Source organism: Leptopilina boulardi, unplaced genomic scaffold (genome assembly GCF_019393585.1).
Source record: "Leptopilina boulardi isolate dan_hultmark-lab unplaced genomic scaffold, ZJU_Lbou_2.1 LbouV2_249, whole genome shotgun sequence".
Lineage (NCBI taxonomy): Eukaryota > Metazoa > Arthropoda > Insecta > Hymenoptera > Figitidae > Leptopilina > Leptopilina boulardi.
Genome location: NW_026137806.1, coordinates 378,134 through 403,590, shown reverse-complemented (window position 1 = coordinate 403,590; position 25,457 = coordinate 378,134). Strand labels below are relative to the sequence as shown.

The 25,457-nt window shown below is 24.7% G+C and overlaps 4 protein-coding genes across 6 annotated transcripts; 2 read left to right on the top strand and 2 right to left on the bottom strand.

Moving 5' to 3' along the window:
- Positions 1-695: 695 nt before the first annotated feature.
- On the bottom strand, positions 696-5,134 carry LOC127280678 (repetitive organellar protein-like). Its single transcript, XM_051303853.1, has 7 exons — positions 4,949-5,134; positions 4,235-4,819; positions 3,934-4,158; positions 3,408-3,860; positions 2,891-3,340; positions 2,321-2,821; positions 696-2,256 (listed from the first exon to the last, which is right to left on the bottom strand). The coding sequence occupies exons 2-7, from the start codon at positions 4,813-4,815 to the stop codon at positions 1,107-1,109; spliced, it is 3,360 nt and encodes a 1,119-aa protein (XP_051159810.1). The 5' UTR covers positions 4,816-4,819; positions 4,949-5,134; the 3' UTR covers positions 696-1,106.
- Positions 4,787-7,749, top strand: LOC127280679 (uncharacterized). Of its 3 annotated transcripts, none has more exons than XM_051303856.1 (5): positions 4,787-4,854; positions 5,572-6,034; positions 6,127-6,576; positions 6,698-7,084; positions 7,167-7,749. In XM_051303856.1, exons 2-5 carry the CDS (start codon positions 5,597-5,599, stop codon positions 7,449-7,451), a joined length of 1,560 nt encoding a protein of 519 aa, XP_051159813.1. In that variant the 5' UTR covers positions 4,787-4,854; positions 5,572-5,596; the 3' UTR covers positions 7,452-7,749. The 3 variants fall into 3 exon arrangements, with proteins under 3 accessions (XP_051159813.1, XP_051159812.1, XP_051159811.1); XM_051303855.1 differs by lacking the exon at positions 4,787-4,854 and adding an exon at positions 5,143-5,278; XM_051303854.1 differs by lacking the exon at positions 4,787-4,854 and adding an exon at positions 5,263-5,428.
- On the top strand, positions 7,601-8,675 carry LOC127280682 (protein LLP homolog). The gene is made up of 3 exons (XM_051303858.1): positions 7,601-7,750; positions 7,971-8,143; positions 8,219-8,675. Exons 2-3 carry the CDS (start codon positions 7,984-7,986, stop codon positions 8,479-8,481), a joined length of 423 nt encoding a protein of 140 aa, XP_051159815.1. The 5' UTR covers positions 7,601-7,750; positions 7,971-7,983; the 3' UTR covers positions 8,482-8,675.
- LOC127280681 (uncharacterized) lies at positions 8,475-21,039 on the bottom strand. The gene is made up of 8 exons (XM_051303857.1): positions 20,287-21,039; positions 10,531-10,596; positions 10,385-10,470; positions 10,178-10,273; positions 9,307-9,432; positions 9,071-9,231; positions 8,900-9,007; positions 8,475-8,826 (listed from the first exon to the last, which is right to left on the bottom strand). The coding sequence occupies exons 1-8, from the start codon at positions 20,802-20,804 to the stop codon at positions 8,692-8,694; spliced, it is 1,296 nt and encodes a 431-aa protein (XP_051159814.1). The 5' UTR covers positions 20,805-21,039; the 3' UTR covers positions 8,475-8,691.
- Between the last annotated feature and the right edge of the window lie 4,418 nt (positions 21,040-25,457).

Here is a 25,457-nt window from a genome sequence, read left to right as displayed (position 1 = left end):
TGAAACCACAAATCTATTATCATCAAATAATGTATCTTTTGAATCGGAAAAGAAATTAGATTAAAAAAATTTTAAGACTCATAAAAATAAATAATTTTTTCTAAAAATAATTTTGTTTCCCGGATATATGATTATTTAAAAATTTTTAAATGACCCGCAGGAAATTTACAGTTATGTTGAACTCGTTATATTGTCTTAAAGAAAAGGTTTCATTCTATATATATATATATATATATGAAAGAGCATTCTCTTTATTATTGTGAAAGACTTCTTTATTCTATTTTCGATTAAATTGTGATTTCATATACTATATTATAAAGCTTCTTTTATTCTATTAAGATAATGTCAGACACCATTGGATATTTTATGCTTTACATGGATGCACTGGCTTTTATTATGCAATTTATCGTGATTAACGTAACATTATTTTATATATTATAAAAAAAAAAAAAAAGAATTGAAGTTCAAAGTTTTATTAACAAGAATTCAATAATTTTGTTTTTCAAATCATTTTCATTATTTTCATTGATATATTAAAAAATCAAAAAATTAAATTTATTGTTTTTTAAAGAGAAATAAATAAATCTTTTTTTTTTTGACAGAAAAATAAAAAAGCTAAAGGAGAATAAATTGTTGCTCTTTCTATTAAATATACTTGAAATACTATTTTGTTTTTTGAAATTTTCACATATACATGAAATTTAATGTCAATAACATTTATTATGAGAAACGCCAACGCCCTCATTGAAAAGAAACATAGCGCGAGAAAATAATTCACAATATAAAGTATACCTAACAGTCATCAATTTGCCGGTATGCACATTTTTAAATCTTACATAATAAACTCCGTCTGTGAATTTAATTTACCACAATTGACACGCTTACTGACTTTTTCAACTCGTTAGAATGAAGTCATTGTAATATTTACACTCTTTACAAAAAAAAAAAAATAAATAAAAATTATTTTTAAAACTTGTAAATAAAATTATCCTGTAATTATTATATTATTAGAAAAAAAATTACATTAAATATAAATCACATAATCCTCAAATGAATATTAACAAAAAAAAATGTTCCACCTTTAAAGTAATTTAAAATCACAAAATTTAATACGTAACAGACTTCCTCAATTGATCCAATTTTTCCACCCAAACAATATCAATGTCCAATGTTCCTGTAAACATTGTCGGGCACACTTCTTTTATTTCACCATTTATTTCGAAAAAAAATTGTCGCCCATTGTAAACATTTTTTGTATTTTCAAAACTTATTTTCTTTATATGATTCCAAAGATAGTCGTATTTTTTACGACGACATGATATATTCCAAAAATTATGAAAAATTTCTTCTCTCTGTCGATGAGAAAATTCTTTACATTTAAATTCACATTTATTATTACAAGCTTTTCTTAATTTTCGTCCAGGTAAACTTGTACCTTTACTAGTCAAATATGGTAATCCAGCTTCAAATGCAACAACACTGTCAATATTACTTTTTGAAATGTCTTTTGAATTTAATGATTTTAATCTTTGTTTCTCATTCATTGAACTGTCATACAAATTTCTACCAAAATAATTCAATACATTGTGTATCCATTCTTTATTAATACCTAAAATGGATATGAATGTTTCTTGACAAACCATAATACGTTTACTATTAATTTCCAAAAAACAATTTATATTCATTGTCATTATTTTTTTAACACGATTTATAACGGGATCAACATCCACGTGTCTTGAAATAAATTCAAATTTATGATAACGACTCCCTATATTCCAGAAATAATTAAAAATATCATCACAAATATCATTCGTAAGATAACATTCGTTTTCGCATTTATTATTACAAAATTTTCCTCTTTTCTTTCGTGACAAAGGAAATTTTCTTATTTCTTTTTTCATATTTTTAAAATCAACTTGAAATTCATTTAAAATTTCCTCTCCTTCTGAATTAATTTGTATTATTTCTTCATCTTCTTCTTCCATTTCCACTAATTCTTCTAAATCAATTTCAGATTCATTTCCCATTATTTCCTCATCATCTGAATTTACTTCTATTATCTCTTCTTTTAATTTTTTCGTTTCTAATATTTCTTCTACATTCATTTCTAAAGATTCTGTTGTTTCTATTTTTATTCGTTTTACTGTTTCAATTTCTATTTGTTCTTCTGCTTTTATTTTCACTAATTCCATTGACTGTGTTTCTTTTGGTTCTTCTTTTACCATTGCTATTTCAAATCTTGAATAATTGTCAATTCTGAAAAAAAAAAAAATAATCAAAAATCAAGTTTGCACGAAAAAAATTTTCAAAAGAAACTTACGAATCATTCGAAATGTCAATAATCTCTGGATCATCTCCTTCTGTCTCAGTTGCCTCCCTAGAATTCGAATTAGCGATTTTTTTAATTTTTTTCAAAATTAAATTCCGAGATAACGATCGCTTAAGAGTGAAATTTATTGTTTTTTTCTCAAAATCTTGTGGTATAAGACCCAATGTTTGAAGGGCTGTTTTAATCCATTTATCATTAATGTCAAATGTTGCCTCAAACATTATTTGACAAACTTTTTCACGTATTTCATTAATTTCCAAAAAATAATACAAATGACAATTTGAATTACTGTCATTTGATATAATTTGCACATATTTTGCAATGTAATTATACCTTTCCATATCGTCATTTAAAAACCAAAATTTATGAAACATTCTCTGTCTCTCCTCTTCTAAAATTTTACGACAATTATTATGATAAAATGCATCACACGGAATTCTCACTTTTCGACCAATCAAACAATTTCCCTCAGTGTTCAATTTTATTTTTGATCTGAAAAAATAAATTAATTAATTTCATAGTAAAAATTTATATCGTAAATCTAATTGTTTAATTACTCACTGATTTGAAATAGGTTCATTATCAATTGAATTGATAATTATTGCATTATTTTCCGCGCCAATCAATTCAATTATTTCATTTTTAATTGATAATGACTCAAGGAAAAATGATTTGCAAACTTTTTTCAATTTACCATCAATTTTTAGAAAATATTTTCGACATGGCTTATTTGTCAATGAGAAAAATTGAACATGATTTAAAATGTATTTACGTAATTCTTCAACTGTTTTAATATTCCAAAATTCATTGGAAATTTCTGTCCATTGATTTTTTGTTATTTGACAAAATAATTCACATTGTTCATCACATAATAGATTATCATTATATTGTTCCATTTGATTTTTCGTCCTTGTGTAAAAGATGTCCTTTAATATTTTTGCTTTTTTCCAAAAGTGTGTTAATTTTTTATCAAAATCATTTAATATCTTGTTTGAAACATTTTCATTTTCACTGAAAATAAAATTGAATTTTTCAAATGGCGAATAAAAAACAGAAAAGATATAAAAAATTAACTTACGATATTTGTTTAGAACAATATTCATGTACTTTTTTTATTGCAGCAACTATCCAATCATCGCAAACAGATAAAATATTTTGAAATCCATATACACATACTTTAATAGACTGTGATGAATCAAATTCGAGAAAGAATTCATAAGTAAATTTCTCTTGTTCTGATTTTATAGCTTTAATATGATTTGACAAATATTGAATTTTTCCAAAATAGGATTTTATTTTCCATAAATGTTGTGATACATATTTCTTTTGTTCTTGTGGAAAAAAACATGCTTTACATGAACGACATGGTTCTCTAGATGTTGTAGAATCGTTCAATAAAATTTTGGAAATATTTACACTATTAACATTAGAATTTTTATCATCGTCATTTAATTCTTCGATATTTTCACATTTAATCTCTTTAATTTCATTTGTTGTACTTTCATCCATTCCCTCAATTGTCTTCGTTTTACTATAAACAAAAAAACAAAAAATAAAAGGTAAATTTGAAAAAAATTACATATATATTTTATTAAATTACTCACAAATTTTGAGAAGCAGAATTTGCATCGCTATTTAAAAATATTGTTTCAAATTCATAATTATCATTTTCCTTAGAATTATGCGATTGCAATTCACTGGTATTTTTTACTTTAATTAATCCCAAAGGTAATTCTTTTGTTTGTTGAATTTTTGAACTATCCAATACAATATCTTCTTTTTGTTGTGGAGAATTTTCAATCTCATTATTTTCGACTTTTAATTTCCCTCTAAAATATAAAAATTTACATATTATTTATTAATAAACAAAATTTAAAGTAACAAATAATATAAATTAATACCTACTCTTTACAAATTGTTGACATAAAATGACTCATTGTATCATTAGGTGTGCGTTGAAATTTCTTTAATGAATTTAAAATCCATGACTTGTTTATATCTAATGTTCCTAAAAATGTTTTATAACAAACTTTTTTCAATCTTTTATTAAGTTTAAAAAAATAATTTCTTCGTGATCGTTTTACGCCTGCACAAATACCAATGTGACATGAAATGAATTCCAATTTTTCATCAAGATTTAATGTATACCAAAAATGTTGAAAAATTGCTTGTTTATCATATTGAGAAATATCGCGACATTTTAATTTACAGTGTTCACTCTGACATCCAGGTTTTATAGAACGATACAATGAATTAGTGGAAAATTTCACAATCGATTTAGATTTACTATCATCAAATTGGATAAATTCAGCTTGATTGTGTATGACATTATTTTCATTTTGGTCATAATTCTTCACTAAACAATTTGTATCTTCTTCCTCTTCTTCTTCTTCTTCTTCTTCATCTTCATCTTCTCTTTCCTCTTCTAATGTTAAATCAACTTCTTCTTTGACAACACAATTATTTAAAGTGTACTCGTTATCCATTTTACTAAAATTGAAAAAATAATATTATTTGTTTTATGAGTGAGTACTGATCGTCCTTTTTTAAATTTTATAAATAAAGAATTATTTATAACAAGTTTTGTAAAAGATAAATAAATAAAAGTTGTTATCTAACCTCAAAAATATGTAAATATAACACTTTATCTTAATATAGAATTCAAAATTAAATATAAGTTTCTATTTTAATAACTCCGATTTACATTTCGAATCGTTTTTTAATAAATTTTCTTGTTTATTTTATGTAATAGGTACATAAATTGATAAAATATATATAACACGTCAATGTAATTGACTCCAAAACTTAGACTTGTTTCATGTGTGAAGTTGGTAACAACTATCTACAGTCTGTCAAAATTAATTTTTTTTCTTCTTTTATTTGGTACTCCTGTCACAATTGGTCTGTCGGTAACTTCAAGCCTTGTAAACATAAACAAATCTTTGAACGGTAAATACACAAATAGCGAAATAGCTTTTAAATTATAATTGATAATTTCACTAAAGATAGTTAGTGTAAAATATTATTCTTTGAAAAAAAAGAAGATTGCTACTGTAAAGAAATGTTTTAAATTAGTTGACAGTATTTGATTAATATAAGGTTAGAATGAGAAAATGTTTTTAAATTCTAATGTAATCATTAATAAGTATTATTTTATTTAAATTTACATGATAAATTATAAAGTAGATATAAACAAATATTGCCCTTTCAAAATATAAATAAAGACATTTTCTTTTTTATAGAAAAAAAAGGAATTTTTAGCCAAAAATGAGTGATTCACCAGCAGCAATTTTGTACACATTAATGCAAAAAAAGAAAAGTTTTCCTAGTTATGAATTGATTATTGATGGAACATTGACTCGTTGCATACCTCGCATTTTCACGTATCAAGTTACTTGTGATGGACTCGTTAAAACTGGATCAGGTTCTTCAAAAAAAGAAGCTAAACATAATGCTGCTAAAGCAATTTTGGAAGAAATTTCATCACAGGCTGATTCTACTTTCAAATTATCAGATAAATCTACTGATTCTTATAATAAAGAATTTCAATCATCGTTCAAAATTATGAAAAATATTCAGCCTGATGCTATTCTTCAATTTCCAATTGATGAGTTTCCTAAAAAAAAAATAACTCCAATGGAAGACTCAATTTATCCAAAATTGACTTCAGACTCCTCATCTCTTAATGTACCCAAAGCTTTAGAGGTTAATAATTATTTTTTGTTTTATTTAAATATTTTAATAATTTATTTTTTATATAATAAATATTAGTAACTTGTTTTTGTTTTCTTTTTCAGAATGTTTGTATTCGTAATAATTTTACTATTCCTAAATACAATATTAAGAAATTTTCTAATGTTTTTCAAGTTGAATGCATTGTATCATCATTTAAAGAAACAGCTACAGAAGAAACTTTAGTCAAGGCAATGATTGAAGCTGCGAGAAAAACTTGGGCTAAATTACAAATCGAATGTCAAAAAGAGCAACGTATTAAACAAGAAGAAGAAAATTTTAATAGAATAATACATTCTGCAGAATGTGTATTACAATCGTTTTCAGGGAAAAATCAAATCAAAAAAGAGAAGAAAAAAAGTAGAAGAAGAAATTCAGAATTTACGGATTGGTGCGAAAATTCATCTAAAAAATCAAAATTGTTGGAAATAAAAAAAGAGGATACAAATTTAACTCAAGTTATTTTCGATGAGCCTATCAATGTGCCATTATTTAATTCAATTGAAATATTAAATGTAAGTTATCTTTGTTTATTCTTCTAAATCATTTTTTTTTTTAAATCAATCAAATTAAATAAAACAATTCAATCGTTTATTAGTTTTTCATATTATTTTGAATCTTAAAAATTGTTTCCAGCAAATGTGTAACGATATTAATTTACAAAAACCGGATTACAAAGAAACAATTGCCGATTCAATTGTTACTGTTACATGCACTATTTCCACATTTAAAACATCTGCAAATGCCAAAACAAAAAATGAAGCAAAATATGAGGTAGCAAGAAAAATGATAGAAAAAATTCAAAATGCTGTTCAAAAATTACAAAATTCTGAGGAATTTGATTTACAATGTGAGGATGTGAAATTTTTCGTAAATGGTACAGTGATGGGAATGTTAGAAACAATTTCTCATCAAAATCACTCTTCATTGTCATCACCAAAAAAATCTATTAAAATCGAAAACGATGATTATTGTGTGTCAAAGAAAAAAATTAAATCAAAAAATTCAATTAAAATGCTTAAGGTTAGTCATTTTTATTTTCATCAAATTTTCAAAATTCATTAATTACTAAAAAAAAAATCATTGTTATTTTCTTAATATATAGGAATTGTGTAAAAATAATAATTTCAAGAAACCACATTTTGAAATTGTAGAGGACAATCTTTTTTACTCTGATAATTATAAAGTTGCATGTATCGTCTCTTCGTTTAAAGAAGAAAGTGAAGGAACGTGTATTGAAGAGGCAAAAATTAAATCAGCTCAGAAAATGTTGGAGAAATTTACAAAATTACAAAATTCATATTTAAAACAATTAATATGTTCTGTGAAAAAACTCGATTACAAAAATCCATTACGTTGGAAATCAAAAGTCTACAATGAAGATATCTAACTTTTTAAAATTGAATTTAAATTATTTTTATTTAAATTAAATTTATGTTAAAAAATTTACAAATAAAAATTTTTGAAAAGAAGTAACGAAAATTTGTTTAGAATTTCTTTTCAAAATTTTTAAATAATAAAATTTTCGCGGGAATAATTGTGTCAGGTTTTGGAAAATGGCAACACTGCACTGATACTTCACGGTAGTGGAGTAGTAAACCACGTGCTTATAAACTTTAAAAACTATTTTCATAAACTATTGTTTGATAATCTCCAAAATCAATTTATTTAATAAAAAATCTAAAACAGGTAAATTTTTAAACATTATAGTCATATAATTCTTTTTTAAATTACTTTTCTTGTTGAATAGTGTTCAATATTCATATTTGTGAGTAGAATGAGGTTATGTTTTATAACGTCAAATAATAATTATAAAATATTTTTTCTACATAAAATTAAAATTCTTATTAAATTACTGTTATGAATAATTTAATTTAATTTCTGAACGCATTTGGATTTTTTTTTTCAGAACATTCACAAAAATGGCAAAATCTTTGAGAAGTAAATGGAGGAGAAAATGTCGAGCAGTTAAACGAGAACGATATGGAGCAAAAGAATTAGCAAGATTAAAGAAAACACTTGGAATCGATGAATCCACTGCCACCGAGGTTGATATGAAAGACATCACAGAAATAGCAACAGGTAAAAAAAATATATAAATAAAAAGAGTTCTTTATTTTAATTTTTAAACTAATATTTTATTACTGTTATTGACAGTCGTCGATGCTAAAACAATGAAAGAATCATCAAATGAGAAAACAAATAATATTGAAGAAATGGAATTAATGGATGAAGACGGTAAAAGAGTATTTAATTCAAAGACAATGCGTGATCAACATGGAAATTATCCAATTTGGATGAGTAAAAGAAAAATTATAAAAAACAAAAAGGGAAGATCAAAATCAAAAAAAGCAACAGCCAAACAAACAAAACGATTGTCCAGAAAAGAAAAGAAAAAATTACAAATTAAAAGTACGTGATTCATAATTTTTATCATCATTGTTTTTTTTAGACAATATTTTTATAAATATTTCTAGAAATCGAATTTTTCATTAAAACACACATCTTTTGTTACAAAGATTTAATAATGTAAATATCGTCAGATAAAAATACATTTTAACAATTATTATTAAATATACATGAAATAAATGCAAATAAAAAAAAATGTCAGTCACTTTTTGTTTTTTTCTCTAAGATCTACAACGTAAACGTAGTCTATTTTCCAAATCTATTACACGATTAGATAAATGTTGCATTCTTCTTGTCTCGAATTCAAATTCCTTTAATTTACTTCTCATATCATATATTTCCTGTTGCATTAATTGCTGAAAAAACATTTATTATTATTAAATTATAATTTAATAATTAAAAATTTAATTTTTTGTCTAATATTCATACCACATTCTCAACTGCTCGTTTTATTTCATTGATACTTTCAACTGCTGAAGATAATTTTACATTCATATCTGTAGACTCTGTTTCTCTCTTTTTGCCTCGAGCGAATTGCTAAAAAAAAAAAAATAATAATAATTTTCATCATTTGAAGTTAAAAATTTGTTTTTTTATTACCTTTTCGAGTTTAGTAAGTCTCTTTAGAATTACTTCGTAATCCCGTTCATCTTCATTATCACCAACTTCATTTTCCGTGTCACGAAAATTTGAACGCGTTGTCGTTTCTATTTCAAAACCATTTTCCAAATCATGTGCTTCAAACGCAGTGCCATCACTGTCTTTAATAAAAAAAAAAAAAAAAAAAAATTTGTATTACAAATCTATTTTTTCAGAAAATTTTTAATTTTTCTTACCATTTTTTCGACAAGATTGACCGTCACTTTGCAATTGAAAACCATAACGACAATAGCATTCATATTTTCCAGGAAGATTTCTACAAAATTGAGCGCAAGGTTTCTCTGTCAGGCATTCATCAATATCTGCAAAAAAAAAAAAAAGATGATTTTTATTATAAAATTAAAAAATTAAGATTTATAATTGAACTTTCAATCTTATTTTTTATAGATTGAAGTTTGCAATTTTAATCAGTGATGATCATCCTTCGTTATAATTTGTTACATTTTTTTTTCTGTACTTTTTATTTCGTTCGAAATTGCAAACTGGAGAAGAATCTCAGAAGCTGATTGTAGAGGACATCGGACCCGGTAATTAGAACGTTCCGTGCAGTAATGAAATCGATCGTAAATCTATCGTCTCTCCAACTGTCCAGAACTACAATATACCAATGAGGTATGTTCACCGCGATATGCTATCGATCCACATATCGTTAATTACCGATTTAATTACAACGATCTTATAAACATCCTATTTTAAACCAAGGTTTATTTAATTTTTTCAAAAAAAAAAAAACATTAATTCTTAATGAATATATCATATTTTTTTCTTAGAAAAAAAATATTTAAAAAAAAAATTTTTTTTTTAAATTTGCCACATAATTTATTTTAATTATTTTCCAGGTAATATCGTGGATTGGATCTATTCTTTAGGAATAATTGTCTAGTTTTTATTTAATATGTATAAGACAAACGGAAAAGGAAATGAAGAAAGATAAGATAAATAGTTATGTATAGAGAGAAAATAGAGGCGTATAAATAGTAAAGGAAAGATCGATGAAAAGGAAGCAAAGGGACACTAAACGATCAGTTGTATACTGTTAATTATTACCTGTCTGACATTGGTTGCCAGTGAATCCCTTGGGGCACGTGCAAATCCCTGGAGATGTACAGACTCCACCGTTTTGACAAGGTTCTGTACAAGTTGCTATAAATAAAATTCCTTTTTTCAATATATAGTTTTGAATAAAAAAAAATTTTTATATTTAAAATTATATTCACAGTAGAATTTTTTTTTTTTTTCTTTTTGCATACTCACGTTTATTACAACCAAAACTCAATCTTGTAACTTGCGTCCAACCTGGACAACAAAGGAATCCCGAGGAGAATTCAGTGTAAACGAGTCTGAAAATATTTTGCAAAATTAATTTTTATTTTTTTTTTTGGGAAAAAAAATTTTTATACCTTATTTGTCTGCCTCTGTGATGATGAGAAACGGAAGTTGGCATTGTTCTGGTACAGACTCTTCGTCTGAAAAATAGAAAGAAAAATTGTAATAATAATTGAATTTTTTTTTTTCATGTAACTTGGAAAAAAAATGAAACGATTTCATGGAAAGAAAAAGTAGAGAAGAAAAGGAACAAAAGTTGAAATTATTTTTAAAAAAAAAAGGGCGTACCGAAGTAGAAGATGATTGTAAAAGGGAGAAGAAAAAAGGGGTTAGAGAGGAGCAACGAACTAAGCAAGGAAATAGGGAGTTTCACTGAACAGAACCACTTCGTCATCGTCAGAATCGTATAGAGAATATTGCGATTCTTCTTGTCGCTGTCATGTTCGCAGAATACGACACGACTTTAACTATCGTATAACAATGAATCCACAGCCTCCTTGATTTCTGTATCACTTCTATATATGTATAAAATATTAGTTTCTAAATAGAAAAAAAGAAAAAAAATTGTCTTTATCAAAAAATTCGAAACGACTTTTCACTAATTTAAATTTAAAATTAATTAATAATTATTAATAATTAATTTACGAAAATTAATATAATAATATATTTTAAAGATTAAAATTTTATTTAATAAAATATTGAATTTATTTTTTCTAAACAAAACACTTTATCTTTTAGAAAAAGTGTAGGTGTATATATATGCTATACAAATCATTTGAAATGAAAGTAAGCGAAACATTTTACATAATTCAAATGTTGTGTTTATAGCTTCCCCGTCAACGTTAGAAAATATAGTTCCACTAAATATGAATTTTAGAAAATTAAATATTAAAAAAGAGGGAAAATTGTTTATATATAAAAAAATAAAATAAAATAAAAAAAAAATAAAATTGATATTTTACTAACAATTTAATTTTGATTTAATTAAAAATTTTCTTTGAAAAATTAATTTCTACTTTCTCTATATTCTCTCTATAAAGAATCTATAAAGTAAGAATAAATCATTCCGTAAATATGCGTAATTTAATGATTGATTATAATTTTAAATTCATCCATGTCAAAAACACGATTTGGCACTAAAAATCTATATACAAAAGTTCATAAATCAATTATGTTTAATAAAAACAAAATTAAATTACAAAAACATGAAACTATTTCATTTACTATTATTATTATTATTATTATTATTATTATTATTCTTATTATTATTATTATTATTATTATTATTATTCTTATTATTATTATTCTTATTCTTATTATTATTATTAACTATTTAAATTTCAGTTTTATGTGAAAATCAAAGAATTTCATTAATAATATAATTTTAATTATAATTATTATAAATAAGTAAAGATTTTTTTTTATAAGTGTCAAAAATTATTTGCATGTAACAATAATTTAAAATTACTTTCTTATATATATGTATATTGAAAAGAACTAAAAATAAAAAGAAGTTTGACTGATGAAGAGCTGTTTCATCGCGACAGACAATTTCCTTATTAAACACAGTTGATGACTGACACCTTCCTTCAAGCTTCTGAGTTCCATTCAAAATCATTGAATGGATAAGTAGATTGTAAATTTTGTGACACACATGATTTTTTTTAGTGTGTTAAAAATTTATGTACATTATTTCATCATCATAAACAAATTTTTATTATATTTAAAAAAAAATATATATATATCTATATACTATTGGCATAAATATTTTTTATTAAAAAAAAAAATTGCAACGAAAGAATTTATTAAAAAATTTCAGAGAAATATATATATATATATATTTGTCTCAGAGCCGAATAAATATTTATTGATTTTAAATAGATTTTATTTTTCGTAAAAAAAAAATTGCATAAAGAAATTGTGTTGATATTTTTTCTGGATTTTTTTTTCCAATGATGATAAAAAAAAAAAAAAATTGCCCCAAGGAATTATAAATGAAGAAATAAACTCTGATTTTCAATAATGCGATAATTTAACGCCATATCAATTAAATTGAAAATAAAAATTACGAGAAAGGAGAATTTGAAAAAAAAAAAAAAACAAAAAAAATTAGGTCATAGAATTTTTCATTTATTGCGCGTGTGGGAAGATTGACCTTCAAATTTGGGGTAAACAAAAATAAATCTTCAAGTAAAATTGTTTTCTCTTTTTACTTTTATTATTTCACTTTTTTTTACTATTATATAAAATCTAAAATCTCAAAAAATTTATATTTATAACACTGAGAAAAAAGCTTTGAGCTGACAACCAAATATTTCATTTAATATATGTGCAACTAAAATTTTTTGGTTGACACAACTAAACTTTAGTTGACAACAACCAAAGTTTGTTTCAGACGACTAAATAAGAAAATGAAAAAGAATTTGGTAGTCTCAACCAAACTTTGGTTGATGTCAACTAAAGTTTAGTTGTGTCAACCAAAAAATTTTAGTTGCACATATATTAAATGAAATATTTGGTTGTCAGCTCAAACCTTTTTTCTCAGTGAATAAATTGAAGAAAAACTTCATTTAATATTTATTTTGAGAAATGAATGAAAGTTCTTTTTTTTATAATAGTTGTACAATAATAATTAGCATTGCAGTGAAAGAAAGATTATCACCCGAAAAAATGATGAGAGGAAAAAAAGAAAAAAAAAAAAAAAAAAGAAAGAGGTCAATGTAATGAGGGATGCTGTGAGCTTCTTATATTGGCACCGAGTAGGTGCGTAATTACTTGACTTCAACGACCGTAGCAACCTATAATCAAGTAATTTTGCAATTTGGAAATTTTGCTTTACATCAGCCCAAAGGCATCCGCGTGCCCAGCAGTTGCATTCTCTGAAAAATTCTTCAATGTAATCGTGTCGTCCCTTTGACATTAAATGTTCATTTTTGAAAAACAAGTTTTCAAATAAGCTTACATATATACTAATAATATACAAATTCATAAAGAGAGCCATATTAGTATTTTGCTTTAGGCCGAAGTCAAAATTAAAGTCTCGTTAAAGATACCGAGCTTTTGTGTATTTCATTCACAGAAAATTAAAAGGCATTAAAATAAGCTGCAACTCTTATTTTTTTAATCCCATTTTGCTTATTTTAATCCTTTTTGGTATTAAAATAAGCAACATTGGATTAAAATAAGAAGCGTTGCTACAGTAAATAATGCCGCAGTAACTAATGCCGCAGTAACTAATGCCATAGTAACTAATGCCACAGTGACTAATGCCGCAGTAACTAATGCCATAGTAACTAATGCCACACCATAGTAACTAATGCCACAGTAACTAATGTCATATTAGTTACTGTGGCATTAATTACTATGGCATTAGTTACTGTGGCATTAGTTACTATGGCATTAGTTACTGCGGCATTAGCACAGAAAATTAAAAGGCATTAAAATAAGCTGCAACGCTTCTTATTTTAATCCAATTTTGCTTATTTTAATCCATTTTGGTATTAAAATAAGCAAAATTGGATTAAAATAAGAAGCGTTGCAGCTTATTTTAATGCCTTTTAATTTTCTGTGAGTTACTGCGGCATTAGTTACTGTGGCATTAGTTACTGCGGAATTAGTTACTGCGGCATTAGTTACTGTTGCATTAGTTACTGCGGCATTAGTTACTGTGGCATTAGTTACTGCGGCATTAGTTACTGCGGCATTAGTTACTGTGGCATTAGTTACTGTGGCATTAGTTACTGTGGCATTAGTTACTGCGGCATTAGTTACTGCGGCATTAGTTACTGCGGCATTAGTTACTGCGGCATTAGTTACTGTGGCATTAGTTACTATGGCATTAGTTACTGCGGCATTAGTTACTGTGGCATTAGTTACTGCGGCATTAGTTACTATGGTAACAGTTAGTTACTATGACATTAGTTATTATCACAGTGAAAGGCATTAAAATATGCTGCAACGTTTATTATTTTAATCCAATTTTGCTTATTTTAATCCATTTTGGTATTAAAATAAGCAAACTCTGGCGCCAATACTGGGTGCCAGTACTGCACCAGTATTTGTCAGTATTGCGCCAGTACTGCGCCAGTACTGCGCCATTAGTAAATTTTTGATTTGGAAGCGTTGCAGCCAATTTTAACGCCTTTTAATTTTCTGTGTTGGCGCCTCTATTTTATTGTCCTTTCAAAGCTAAAAAAAAAGCTTCTCTAAAAGAAAATATTTTGCATAACAAAATTGATCAAAAATTCGAAAAAAAAACGAGCGCGGAAAAATTTGACCCTGATCTTTGGATATAGCCTTGACTCTAATAGTGGCGCATTGTTTCTGACGAATAAGGAATAAGGAAACTCGTTTTTCTCTTCTTAACATGTTGAAACAGAAAGAATGAGAGAAAAATCGTATCGTACATATAGCGTTCTTGCATGTCCATACGTGGAATCACTGACCCTCGAGAAGCCAATTGCCATTTTTTTTTTTTTTTTTTCTTTTACTTCTATCTCTCTTCTATATAGTATATAGGTAATTTATACGTCCAATTGCTGAAGTTCTTTTCTTCCATAAAATGTTGTCTATATACAAAAACTATTAATTTCTTGGTGCCTCCGCAAGAAGAAATTTAAGTATATATGTCCAAGTTATAATAAAAAATCTCAAATATAATAAACTTTATGCTTTATTGTGAAACAAGTGAGAAGATATGAGTGCAAACACACAATTTCTAAATTCCGCTATACTCTAATCTTATCGCATATATATATATTTATATGGAAATTTATTTATTTAATTTTTTTTAACAAAAATGAGAAGAATAGGTATTATTTTCTAATAAACCATACTGTTTACTAAACATTAAAGTCGTGATATCGTATTTGTTGCACGGCCTTAGGTCGCTTTACTATACTTCTAAACGATATGCATCTCAATAATATGTTAATGAAAATGCCTGTCGTCGAGCATTCTAAGACTCTATTAAAATCAAATTATGTAGAATAATTTCCCATTATTTTTTTTTTTTTTTTTTTTTTTTTTTTGGACACAATAGTATCATCTCTATAATGAACTATTAAAATTTGTTAGCAAATTCATTTTAAACATTAAAATAAAATTCTTGTTTTCATTTGAAAAACAATTATTTAGTACTTCGATTTTTTCTCAATTCTAATTTAAAAGAAATTTTTTTTTTTAATTAATCGATTACTTGAATAAAAATATTTGTATCAAATAATTTTTATTGAAATTAAATAAATTTGATTTAAATCAATAATTTGCAATTATCAGTTAAAATTGTGATTTAAATAATAATTATTTAATACAAATAAATATTTACTAGAGCCAAATAAATTTTTTTTTGTAATATATTGAAAACAGTTTCTTTTTCACTTACTCTCTAAATCTGAATTAGTAAAAATAAATACTAATTTAGTTTTTTCCTTTAGAATTAGTTGAATTTTACTAATTGTTAGTTAAAGTTACTAATAATTAATAAAATTTTATTAATTCAGAAGCAAAATGTGAGTGACTAATTTAAAATAAGTAATCATTTTTACGAATTCAAATTTAGAGAGTAAATTAAATAATAATGAATGTGTTAATTTTAATTAGTAATGATTTAATCTATATAGTTTATATTGTAACGCAAAGCGGAATTAAGTGACAGCCGGAAATAATACATCTCTTACTCTCTCTCTCTCTCTCTCTCTCTCTCTCTCTCTCTCTCTCTCTCTCTCTCTCTCTCTCTCTCTCTCTCTCTCTCTCTCTCTCTCTCTCTCGCTCGTATATGGCACGCGACAAAATGACAATTCATCAAGTGCAATTGAATTTTGCGCTATTGCGTGACAGATCCGTTTTGTATGAGAAAATGTATATGTTAAACTTATACCATATAATATATTTCTAAATGTGATCGTTTATATGAATTAAATTTTTTAAATTTTTTACAATATATATTATTCCCATAATAATAATATTAATAAAAAAAAAACCTATTTTTCTTCTTATATATATATATATATATTGTATATTTATTTTGCGTCAAAGCATTTTGAATAAAAAGAAAAAATTTTTTATTTGCAAGCAATCGAGATAGAAATCACGATCTGTCCTGAGGCTATATATGGTGGAATTAGGTTCAAATTGTTCGTGTTTGTATATATATATATATATATCGAAAGAAAATTGGTTTTAAAACAAACCTTATTTCTTTCCCCTTCAATTTTTGTTCAATTTTATTTAAGCTTTATTGAAGCTACTTGAAAAAAAATAATTAATATATCAAATACCTAAAATTAAATTGCACAAAACGGAAGGTTAAAAAAAAAATCGTATATAATACAAAGTTTATCTGCTTTTTTTCAATCGTTCTTTTTTTTTTGCCATGTAACACATTTTCAACATTTCTAGGTAAACGCGAGAGGAAAGATAAATAAGCGTAAAAAATGAATGGACCATCTCAAAGTAAATCAAAGGCACAAATGTTTTTTGGCGACTCGCCAAAATGAATGCCTCGACCATACGGTGCTTGCTCATCAAAAAAAAAAAAAAAAAGAATGATCCTGTTTCCTCTCCCTAATTTTTTTTCCTCTTTTCCTTCAACGAAATAATTTTGAATCACCATAAGGACCAGTGTCAAGGTTAGATAATAAAGCTTTTTATAAAAATATTTAGAAATTAATTTCTTCGATTCAAAAAAAAAAAATAATGCCAAATTTGAAACAAATAATAATTATATTAATAATAATCTGTAACAGCGATATGTTTCTCTAGATTAGCTAAAAATTGTCGCTATTTTAGTGAAACATATATCGCTATTCCAATGAAACTTATCGCTGTTCCAGGTAAATTTTTATATAAAAATTAGTAATATAATTAAAAGTGAATGATAAATAATAACTTTTAATTTGTTGTAAAAAATATAATAAAAATGAAATTATACAATTCAAGAAAGCAGTTTTCTTTAAATCAAGTAATTTATTTTTCACGCAGTGAAAGCCCGGTTTCGTTTTGAGTAGGCGTGATCTTTGACGCGAAATACAGATTGCAACGGAGCCTCCGTGTAGCCTATATCTAAGTATGAGCTTCAAGAGGCAAAGAAGTATGTATATATATATATAAAGATTAAAAAAAAAGAAAAATTGAAAAAAATGTATTTGCGTGCTGTGCGCCTGATAATGCGTAAAAGGTGCACCGTGGCACTTATATGTTGACGCATACACACACACACACATATATAAAGAGGGACAGGTTTATAATATTTTTTTTCACTCGAGGCATATATACATCTGGGTAACTTGAGCAGCGGTCCTTCTATTCCCTGCTTCACACATACACACACGATTCATTGCACTTTCTGACTCTAAATAGTAAGGACTTCAACCTCCTTCAATTTTTTTTTTCTCAATTTTGATATGTAATTTTTATTTTCATTGCCAAAAAAAAAGGAATTGAATCTCTTAGAACAAAAAATATGATCTCTTTTGAATTGGTTCAATAATTCACCGAAAAAAAATCTTTATCTAAAACAGCGATATGTTTTTTAATAGCGAAAACTTTCGTTGTTTTAGTGAAACTTATCGCTGTTCTAGGATTAAAAAATTTTTTTTCCTCAATAATCCGTTCACTATAATTGAAATTAGTAGAAATTTTAACTAATTTGTATAGTAAAATAATATAATAATAATATAATAATATAATAATAATAATAATAATAATAATATAATAATAATAAAATAATATAATAAATATAGTAAAATTTTTTTTTTGAAAAATAACTAAAAATTAGTAGAAATTTTAAAAATTTAGTTAAAAAAAATATATTACTAAATAATAGTAATATTTATATTTTATTTTAATAAAAAAAAAAATTATAAATCTCTTTTCCAACTGTAAATATATATTTTAGAATTATATAATTAAGATTAATAATACTAGATAAATATATATAATATATGTAATGTCAAAGTTTATACTACTTCCGTTTGTCTGAAAAGTATATATATATATATATATATACTCGTTTATTGCCATGCAAGTTATATAGGATTAGCGCAGCAAATGAAAAAAGATCATGTTATAAATAGCAAGCGACTTGAGAATTGACTTGGAAGGAAATTGAACCGTCCTGTACGTAAAATTAAAAACCCAGAAAAAAAAAACAAAACACCACTCGAAACTTTTTGATTTTAAAAGAAAAAGAAATCTATATTTCGCATTTTTTTTTTTTTTTCATTGAATTAAAAATACTTAATAATTTCAAGTTTTTAAAATATTAAATTTTTTCTAAATATTAAATAAAATTCAAAATACAATTAAATTTAATAAAAAATTTTTATTAAAAAATAATAATAAATTTAAATATTAAAAATTTTAAATGTTTTAAATTTAATATTGAAAATAAAAAAAAAATTGAATATTAAATGCTTTTGAATTTAACATCCTCTTAAATCTTGCTCAATATATATATATACTGCGAGAGTATTTATGTATTGAATTGAAACTCTCTTTCAGTACAATTTATTCTCCCACGAGTTTCCATTCACTTTCAGAGAAAAGAATACGAATTGATAAGTATATATATATATATATATATATATATACACTCCTAACGCAGAGACGATCGCAGAATTTATTATCAATCTCATTAGACACAAACGAATCGATTCACGATCTCGTGTGATGAGGATGTTGGCTTTAAATAATGAGGATTTTCAGACGAAAAAAAAAATACTTTTCGTGAAATATGATTGTTACCTTATTACAGGACGATAATTTAAAACAAAATATATAAACTCTTGAGTATATAATTAATAAAAAAAAAAAAAAAATTATCCACTATTTTTAATAATTAATACTATTTTAAATTATTTTAGTTATAATTTAAAAAATTCTTTATTAATTAAAAATTTACTAAGAATTTTTTCTTTACAGAGTTCAAAATAAATAGGTATCTAGCAGAAAAATTTGAATTTTTTTAATCAATCATGATTTCATTTTTAATAATTTCTGATTGGCGAATTTTGAAATTAACGCCAAAATTGTCAACACTGTATACAAAGAAGGTAACTAAAATAGTATCAATTTTATGTATTAAAATAGAACCAAAATTTAGTACCTTAAAGTTGCTATTTGATATACCTCTCGTTTTACAGTGAAAACTAAAAATAATTATAGTTAGAATTTTCAAGAATTTTATTATATACATAATTATTTTTTAGACGAATATTTTTCGAATTGACACACTTAATAGAATTCCAAATTTTTAAAAAGAATTTTTACTTTGCAAAAATTTTTAAATAAGTATTTTGCAAAAAAAAAGTTAGGCAAAATAATTATTTTACAAAATTTCTTGTTAGATTTTTATTTAAAAATAATTCGACAAAATTTATATCGAATACAGAATTTAATTCATATTTTTAAATGTCATTTCCAACATTTGTCCAAAAAACCAATCGACGAGAAAGAATTCGGCCGCGATTTTTAAAATTGACCAATCAAAAATTATCAAGAAAATCGTAATTTTTTTTTTTTTTTAAATAAATATATATAATCGCGTCGAAATCTTTCATTCGATTATTTATTCGGCCGTTTCTGCAATTTCGGACAAAATGAAAATTCGCTAAATTGAAAATTTTATGACATTTAAAAAATTATGCTAAATTAAAATTTGATTAATTCTGTTAAGTAAAAATTCGTTTGAAAATAAATATAAAATGTTAATTCAGAAAAAAGAAAACAATTAGTAAATAAAATTCTGGAAAATTAAAATACTAATGATTTTTATATGGCAAAAAGCGGCAAAAATATTTTTATTTTTTTTCAAGTTTTAATTAACATACCCAGAATGATGCTTGGTATATATTGTTGGCGTCATCGTTGTCGTCGTCACGTGATGATATACCGGTGAATTATTTTCTCTTGAACGATAATTATCGTGAAATGTAGCATAGGCCAATGCTTGACTTCTTCCATTATTATAATCATTAATTGCCATTGCACTGAATTTATCATGATTTTTAAATGTTAATCGTTTATCATTATTATCAATATGCCGATGATCCATCATATGATGACGAATATTTTTCTCATGATTTCGTTCGGTGTCCTTGAAATTTTTATCAATGACAATATTCTGAATCATTGGATTTTTTGTTGTCTCTTGAAAATGATCACGCGTCGTCAATCGACTCCATTGATCATCATTATTGTTATTAATATCATGATTATGTCGATTATGTACACTGTGCCTAGACCAATTGTTTCTATGAGCAAATCCATGTTCGTGATTTAAATTTCCCGTTGACACTATTTTAATAATAAAATTGAAAATTGTTACAAATTTCCAAATTTCGTTCATTTCCAAAAATTTTTCTACCTTCTATCTTTTCATACAAGTTTTTTTTTTTTTTCTTTTTTTTATTAATCACATTTTTTATTTTTTAATGAAATTTTGTTTTTTTTCTTCGGAGAATATAATTTTTTTTTTTTTTTTTGAAATTGTAATTATTTTTCGGTCAAGTATTCGAAATGGCAGTGAATGCACTACTGAAGGAGAGTCAGAATGTCGGCAAGGCTCCACGTGCTTTAGTTGTTCGTATATACTGGCCCCACTACTTTCATCTCTTCACTGAACTCTCTTTATTCCCTCTCTTTTTTGCCATCTTCTCGCAAGTCTTATCCTCATTCTTGTTTTCTTACTTCTCTGTCTACACTGAGTTTTTTTTTTTTTTTTTTTATTTTTTTTTTATTTTTTCAGCATTTGTTTCTCCTTTGTAGCGCCTTTGTGCTTCCACTCTGCAAATTCAAAGTCCTTATTTATATACCTTAAGTTTCAGTTACCTTTTATAAACACTAAATTCACTGTTTTCTTCGTTACACAATTTTCACATAAAATGACAAAAAAAAAAAAACTATTTTTCCAGAAAAAAGTCGATTCTAATATAAAAAATTAATTTAGTTACTGCATCATGTAAATAAAACCAAAAAGAATAGCAATTATTATTATTTTTTGCAGCATAGAAAATTATTTTTTTTTTTTATAAAATAAATTGCATTTCTTAATAATGTTAATTAAATATCAACAATATTAATATGCAAAAAGTTGAATGATTAGAGACCTAATCTAAAAAACATTGAGTACTATATATACATTCCTCTTCTCTCGGCAGACAGGACAATGTATATGGGACAGCAATAACTGTCCCATATACCTCAAGTGATAAAGGTGTTGCTATTAAACTGATGTAAATCTTATGAGTCAGACGACGACATGCTCGGAACCTACAATACTACTTTTATGAAAAAATATCAAAAAAAAAAAAAAAAAAAAAAAAAATAGAAAAAGAAATACAAATGTCAAGATTAAGTGAAAGTGTAACAGATTTCGATTTACAAGATAAAGGCAGACGTAAATAATGATTATTACTAATATACCTGTTTAACATGAAGGAATTATTTATTTTTAATTCAAGTATATTCCTTTTAAAATATAATCTCTAAATTTGAATTAATAATCAGTTTAGTAATTTAATTTAGTAAAAACTAAAATTTCTTCATTTTTTAGCCAAGCATTAGTAAACGAAAATATTAATAAATTGTAGTAATAATTTGCTTAAAAAAAAAGTTTACTAATTTGAATTAGTGACTCACTTCTCAATTAGTAAAATTTTTACTAATTATTAGTAACTTTCACTAACAATTAGTAAAATTTAATTAATACTGCGAAGCAAAAAGTGAGGAACTAATTTAAATCAGTAATCACTTTTTACTAATTCTTTAGAGAGTAATTTTTAGTCATTAGTGAAAATTTCTACTAATTTTTAGTCATTTTCAACTAAAATTTTAATAAAAAATATTACTAAATAAAATAGTGGCATTTTACTAAAAATTAGTGAAAATTTCTAGTCAATTTTCACTAAAACTTTATATGTAGTAAAGAAAATCAAATCAAATAGTATAAATTTAATTAAAAATTAGTGGAATTTTCTACTAATTTGAATTAGTGAACATATTAGTAAATTAGTAAGAATTCGTTAAGTAATTTAGTGAAAATTTATATAATTTTTATCATTTTTTATTAAAACTAAATAATATTTTACTAAAAAATTTCTTCTAATTTAATTTATTACTATATAACAATAATCTCTTACTCTCTAAATCTGAATTAGTAAAAATGTTTACTAATTTGAATTAGTGACTCACTTTTTGCTTCTGAATTGGTAAAATTTTACTAATTATTAGTAACTTTTACTAACAATTAGTAAAATTTAACTAATTCAGAAGCAAAAAGTGAGTCACTAATTCAAATTAGTAAACATTTTTACTAATTGAGATTTAGAGAGTATATCTTAAAAATTATTTGTTCCAATATTTATTAATAATAAATGAATGAAATAAATTTTTTCCCCCATTCATGTAGTATGTAAAATATAATAATATAATAATATAATAATATAATAAAAATAACTAAAAAAAACTGTATATTTTCAAAAAAAAAAAAAAAATGATAATCTAAAACTTGTATCGTATTCCCATATTTGGAGCGCAATTCAAAACACTCTTTAGCCCTGAAATTGAGAAACTCATAAGTAATAAATTCCACTTTTAAGTAGCACTTCAATGTCCAAGTACCTATTCATATTAAAATTCTAGTGTCTAAATTGCAATTTCTTCTATAGCTCTGTCTCAAATAATGTTTGCCTTATTTCGTGTGGGTGTTGAAAAGTTAAAAAGACAAAAAAATTATCGAAAATTTATCATATCCTGTTTTTACAAACGCTAAGAAAATAAATAAAAAAAAAAAAAAAGGGAAACGATCAAATATAAGACACATATTCCACATTCTTGCATCCTATAGAAATTATTTTCTCCTGCAAATTAATTATGCAAAAACAACATATAATTTGTAATAATAATAATAATAATAATAATAAAAAAAATTGTTACGAAATTTATTTGCTATATTTTATAATATTTTTTGTTCAAGAAACATTTTTTTTTTTTCTGAATCATAGTATTAAGAAGATAGCGATAAGTCATTTATAAATTGATTATTTAAAAGAAAAACTGTAATTTGTTATTTTTTCTTGAGAATTGTAAATTGAAATGATGTTGATTTTTTATTCATGGGAAAAAGATCCTTGAGAATCCCCCCTGACGATTTTATATTAGACTTTTGTTTCATCGATCAAACAACGTGTGTTACGTTGGCTTTTTGTCCTTCGAAACGCGATATTGGATTGGTCTCTTCAACGTTGTTGTCCTTCACGAGAAAAAAAAAGAAGATATTTTCTCAATATTCAATATACTATGTGCAAGATTCCCATATATACAAATTAATATACATATATATGGCAATTAATAGTCTAATTTTCAAATTTTCCTATAAAAAAAGAAGCAATCAAATAACACTCGTCTTGACTGAATTATTATATAATTATTTTATTACTTTTTTTACAAAATTTTTTTATTTTTTATCTTTATTTATCATTTTTGTTAATTTTATTTTCTATTATTTCCCAATCAAAAATTTACTAATGGCGCAGTACTGGCGCAGTATTGACAAATACTGGCGCAGTACTGGCACCCAGTATTGGCGCTAGAGTTCACACTAAAAAATAATACTTACTTTCAGTTCACTTTTGACTAAAACCGTTAACATTAGAACCATTTTTACTGAATTTCAGCCTTGAGTGTATGATTTTAAGTCCTAAAATTGACTTAATCTAGATTTAAGATTAAAATTACACTAGTTTTAAGGCATTTTGATTTTAAGATGTTAATGGTTTTAGTATTTGTTTTTTGTGTGTTGGCGTAACTTTGGGATGATAACATTTTACCAGTATTGGCTACCAGAGTTGGCACCAGTATTGGTAACCACTACTGGTTCAGTACTGGCCGAGTACTGGCAGTTTTGTAATTTATTGTATACGAAAAGAAAGCTTTAACTGTAACAGAGATAAGTTTCACTCCAGGTAATACTTAGTACTTACTACTTACTTACTTACTTTTTGGTATACTTAGGAAAAAGTGTCTGAAATTTTTAGTAACCCAACACAAATTAAATATTAATTAAATTAGTCAGCTAACTAATTTTATTATATATAAAATCGAAAACATAAAGAATTTTCATTCCTTCTTATAATATATATTGCAAATTATTATTTTAAAAAATCAAAAAATAAATATAAAAATATGTTTATTATAAAACCAAAGTTTTTTATAATATATAAAAACAGTTGAGTAAAAATAAAAATGTTTATAAACTAATTATAATGTATATATAATTATGCAAATTAACTATTTAATTATTTTTTTATTTACTTTAATTTATTAATTATTATATCAAATATAAATAAATTAACATTAAATTCAATTCAATTTACATAAAACAAAATTAGTTTACAAATTAACTCATCACAAATATATAATGATTTAATAAATAATGAATATACTAAATTCTTGAAATTAGGTAATTATTAAAAAAAAATTATCTAAATTATTTTTAAATTAACATTAAATTTTTGTTTAGAATTCACTTTTGGAAAAAAAACTGAAGAATAACATCCAGAAACAAATTACAATAATTTTATTGACCATTGAAATATATATAAGTTTGTAGGTTTAACTATTTTTTATAATTTCTATTAAGAAAGGTTAATTATATATTTTATATTATTGATAATATATAACATTTGTGCAATTTTACTTGCGATTGTATTTAATTTTTTAAATTAAACTTATATTATAAATTTTATTTTAAAAAATATTAATTTTTTATAAACAAATTTATTTATTTTTAGTTTCCCAGTCGCCTCAAATTTGTTTCTAAAATTTTCTCGTTAAGTTTCCAAATGAAAATAAACAGGACATAATTAATAATAATAAACGTCACAAGGATTTTTAAATTGAAAAAAAAACAAATAAATTTTTTTTTAATTTAAAATGTATTTTTTAAAAATTGCAGCAACCTTGCAGCAATCTTTCCAGAAGCTTGTTGAAATTCTCCTGC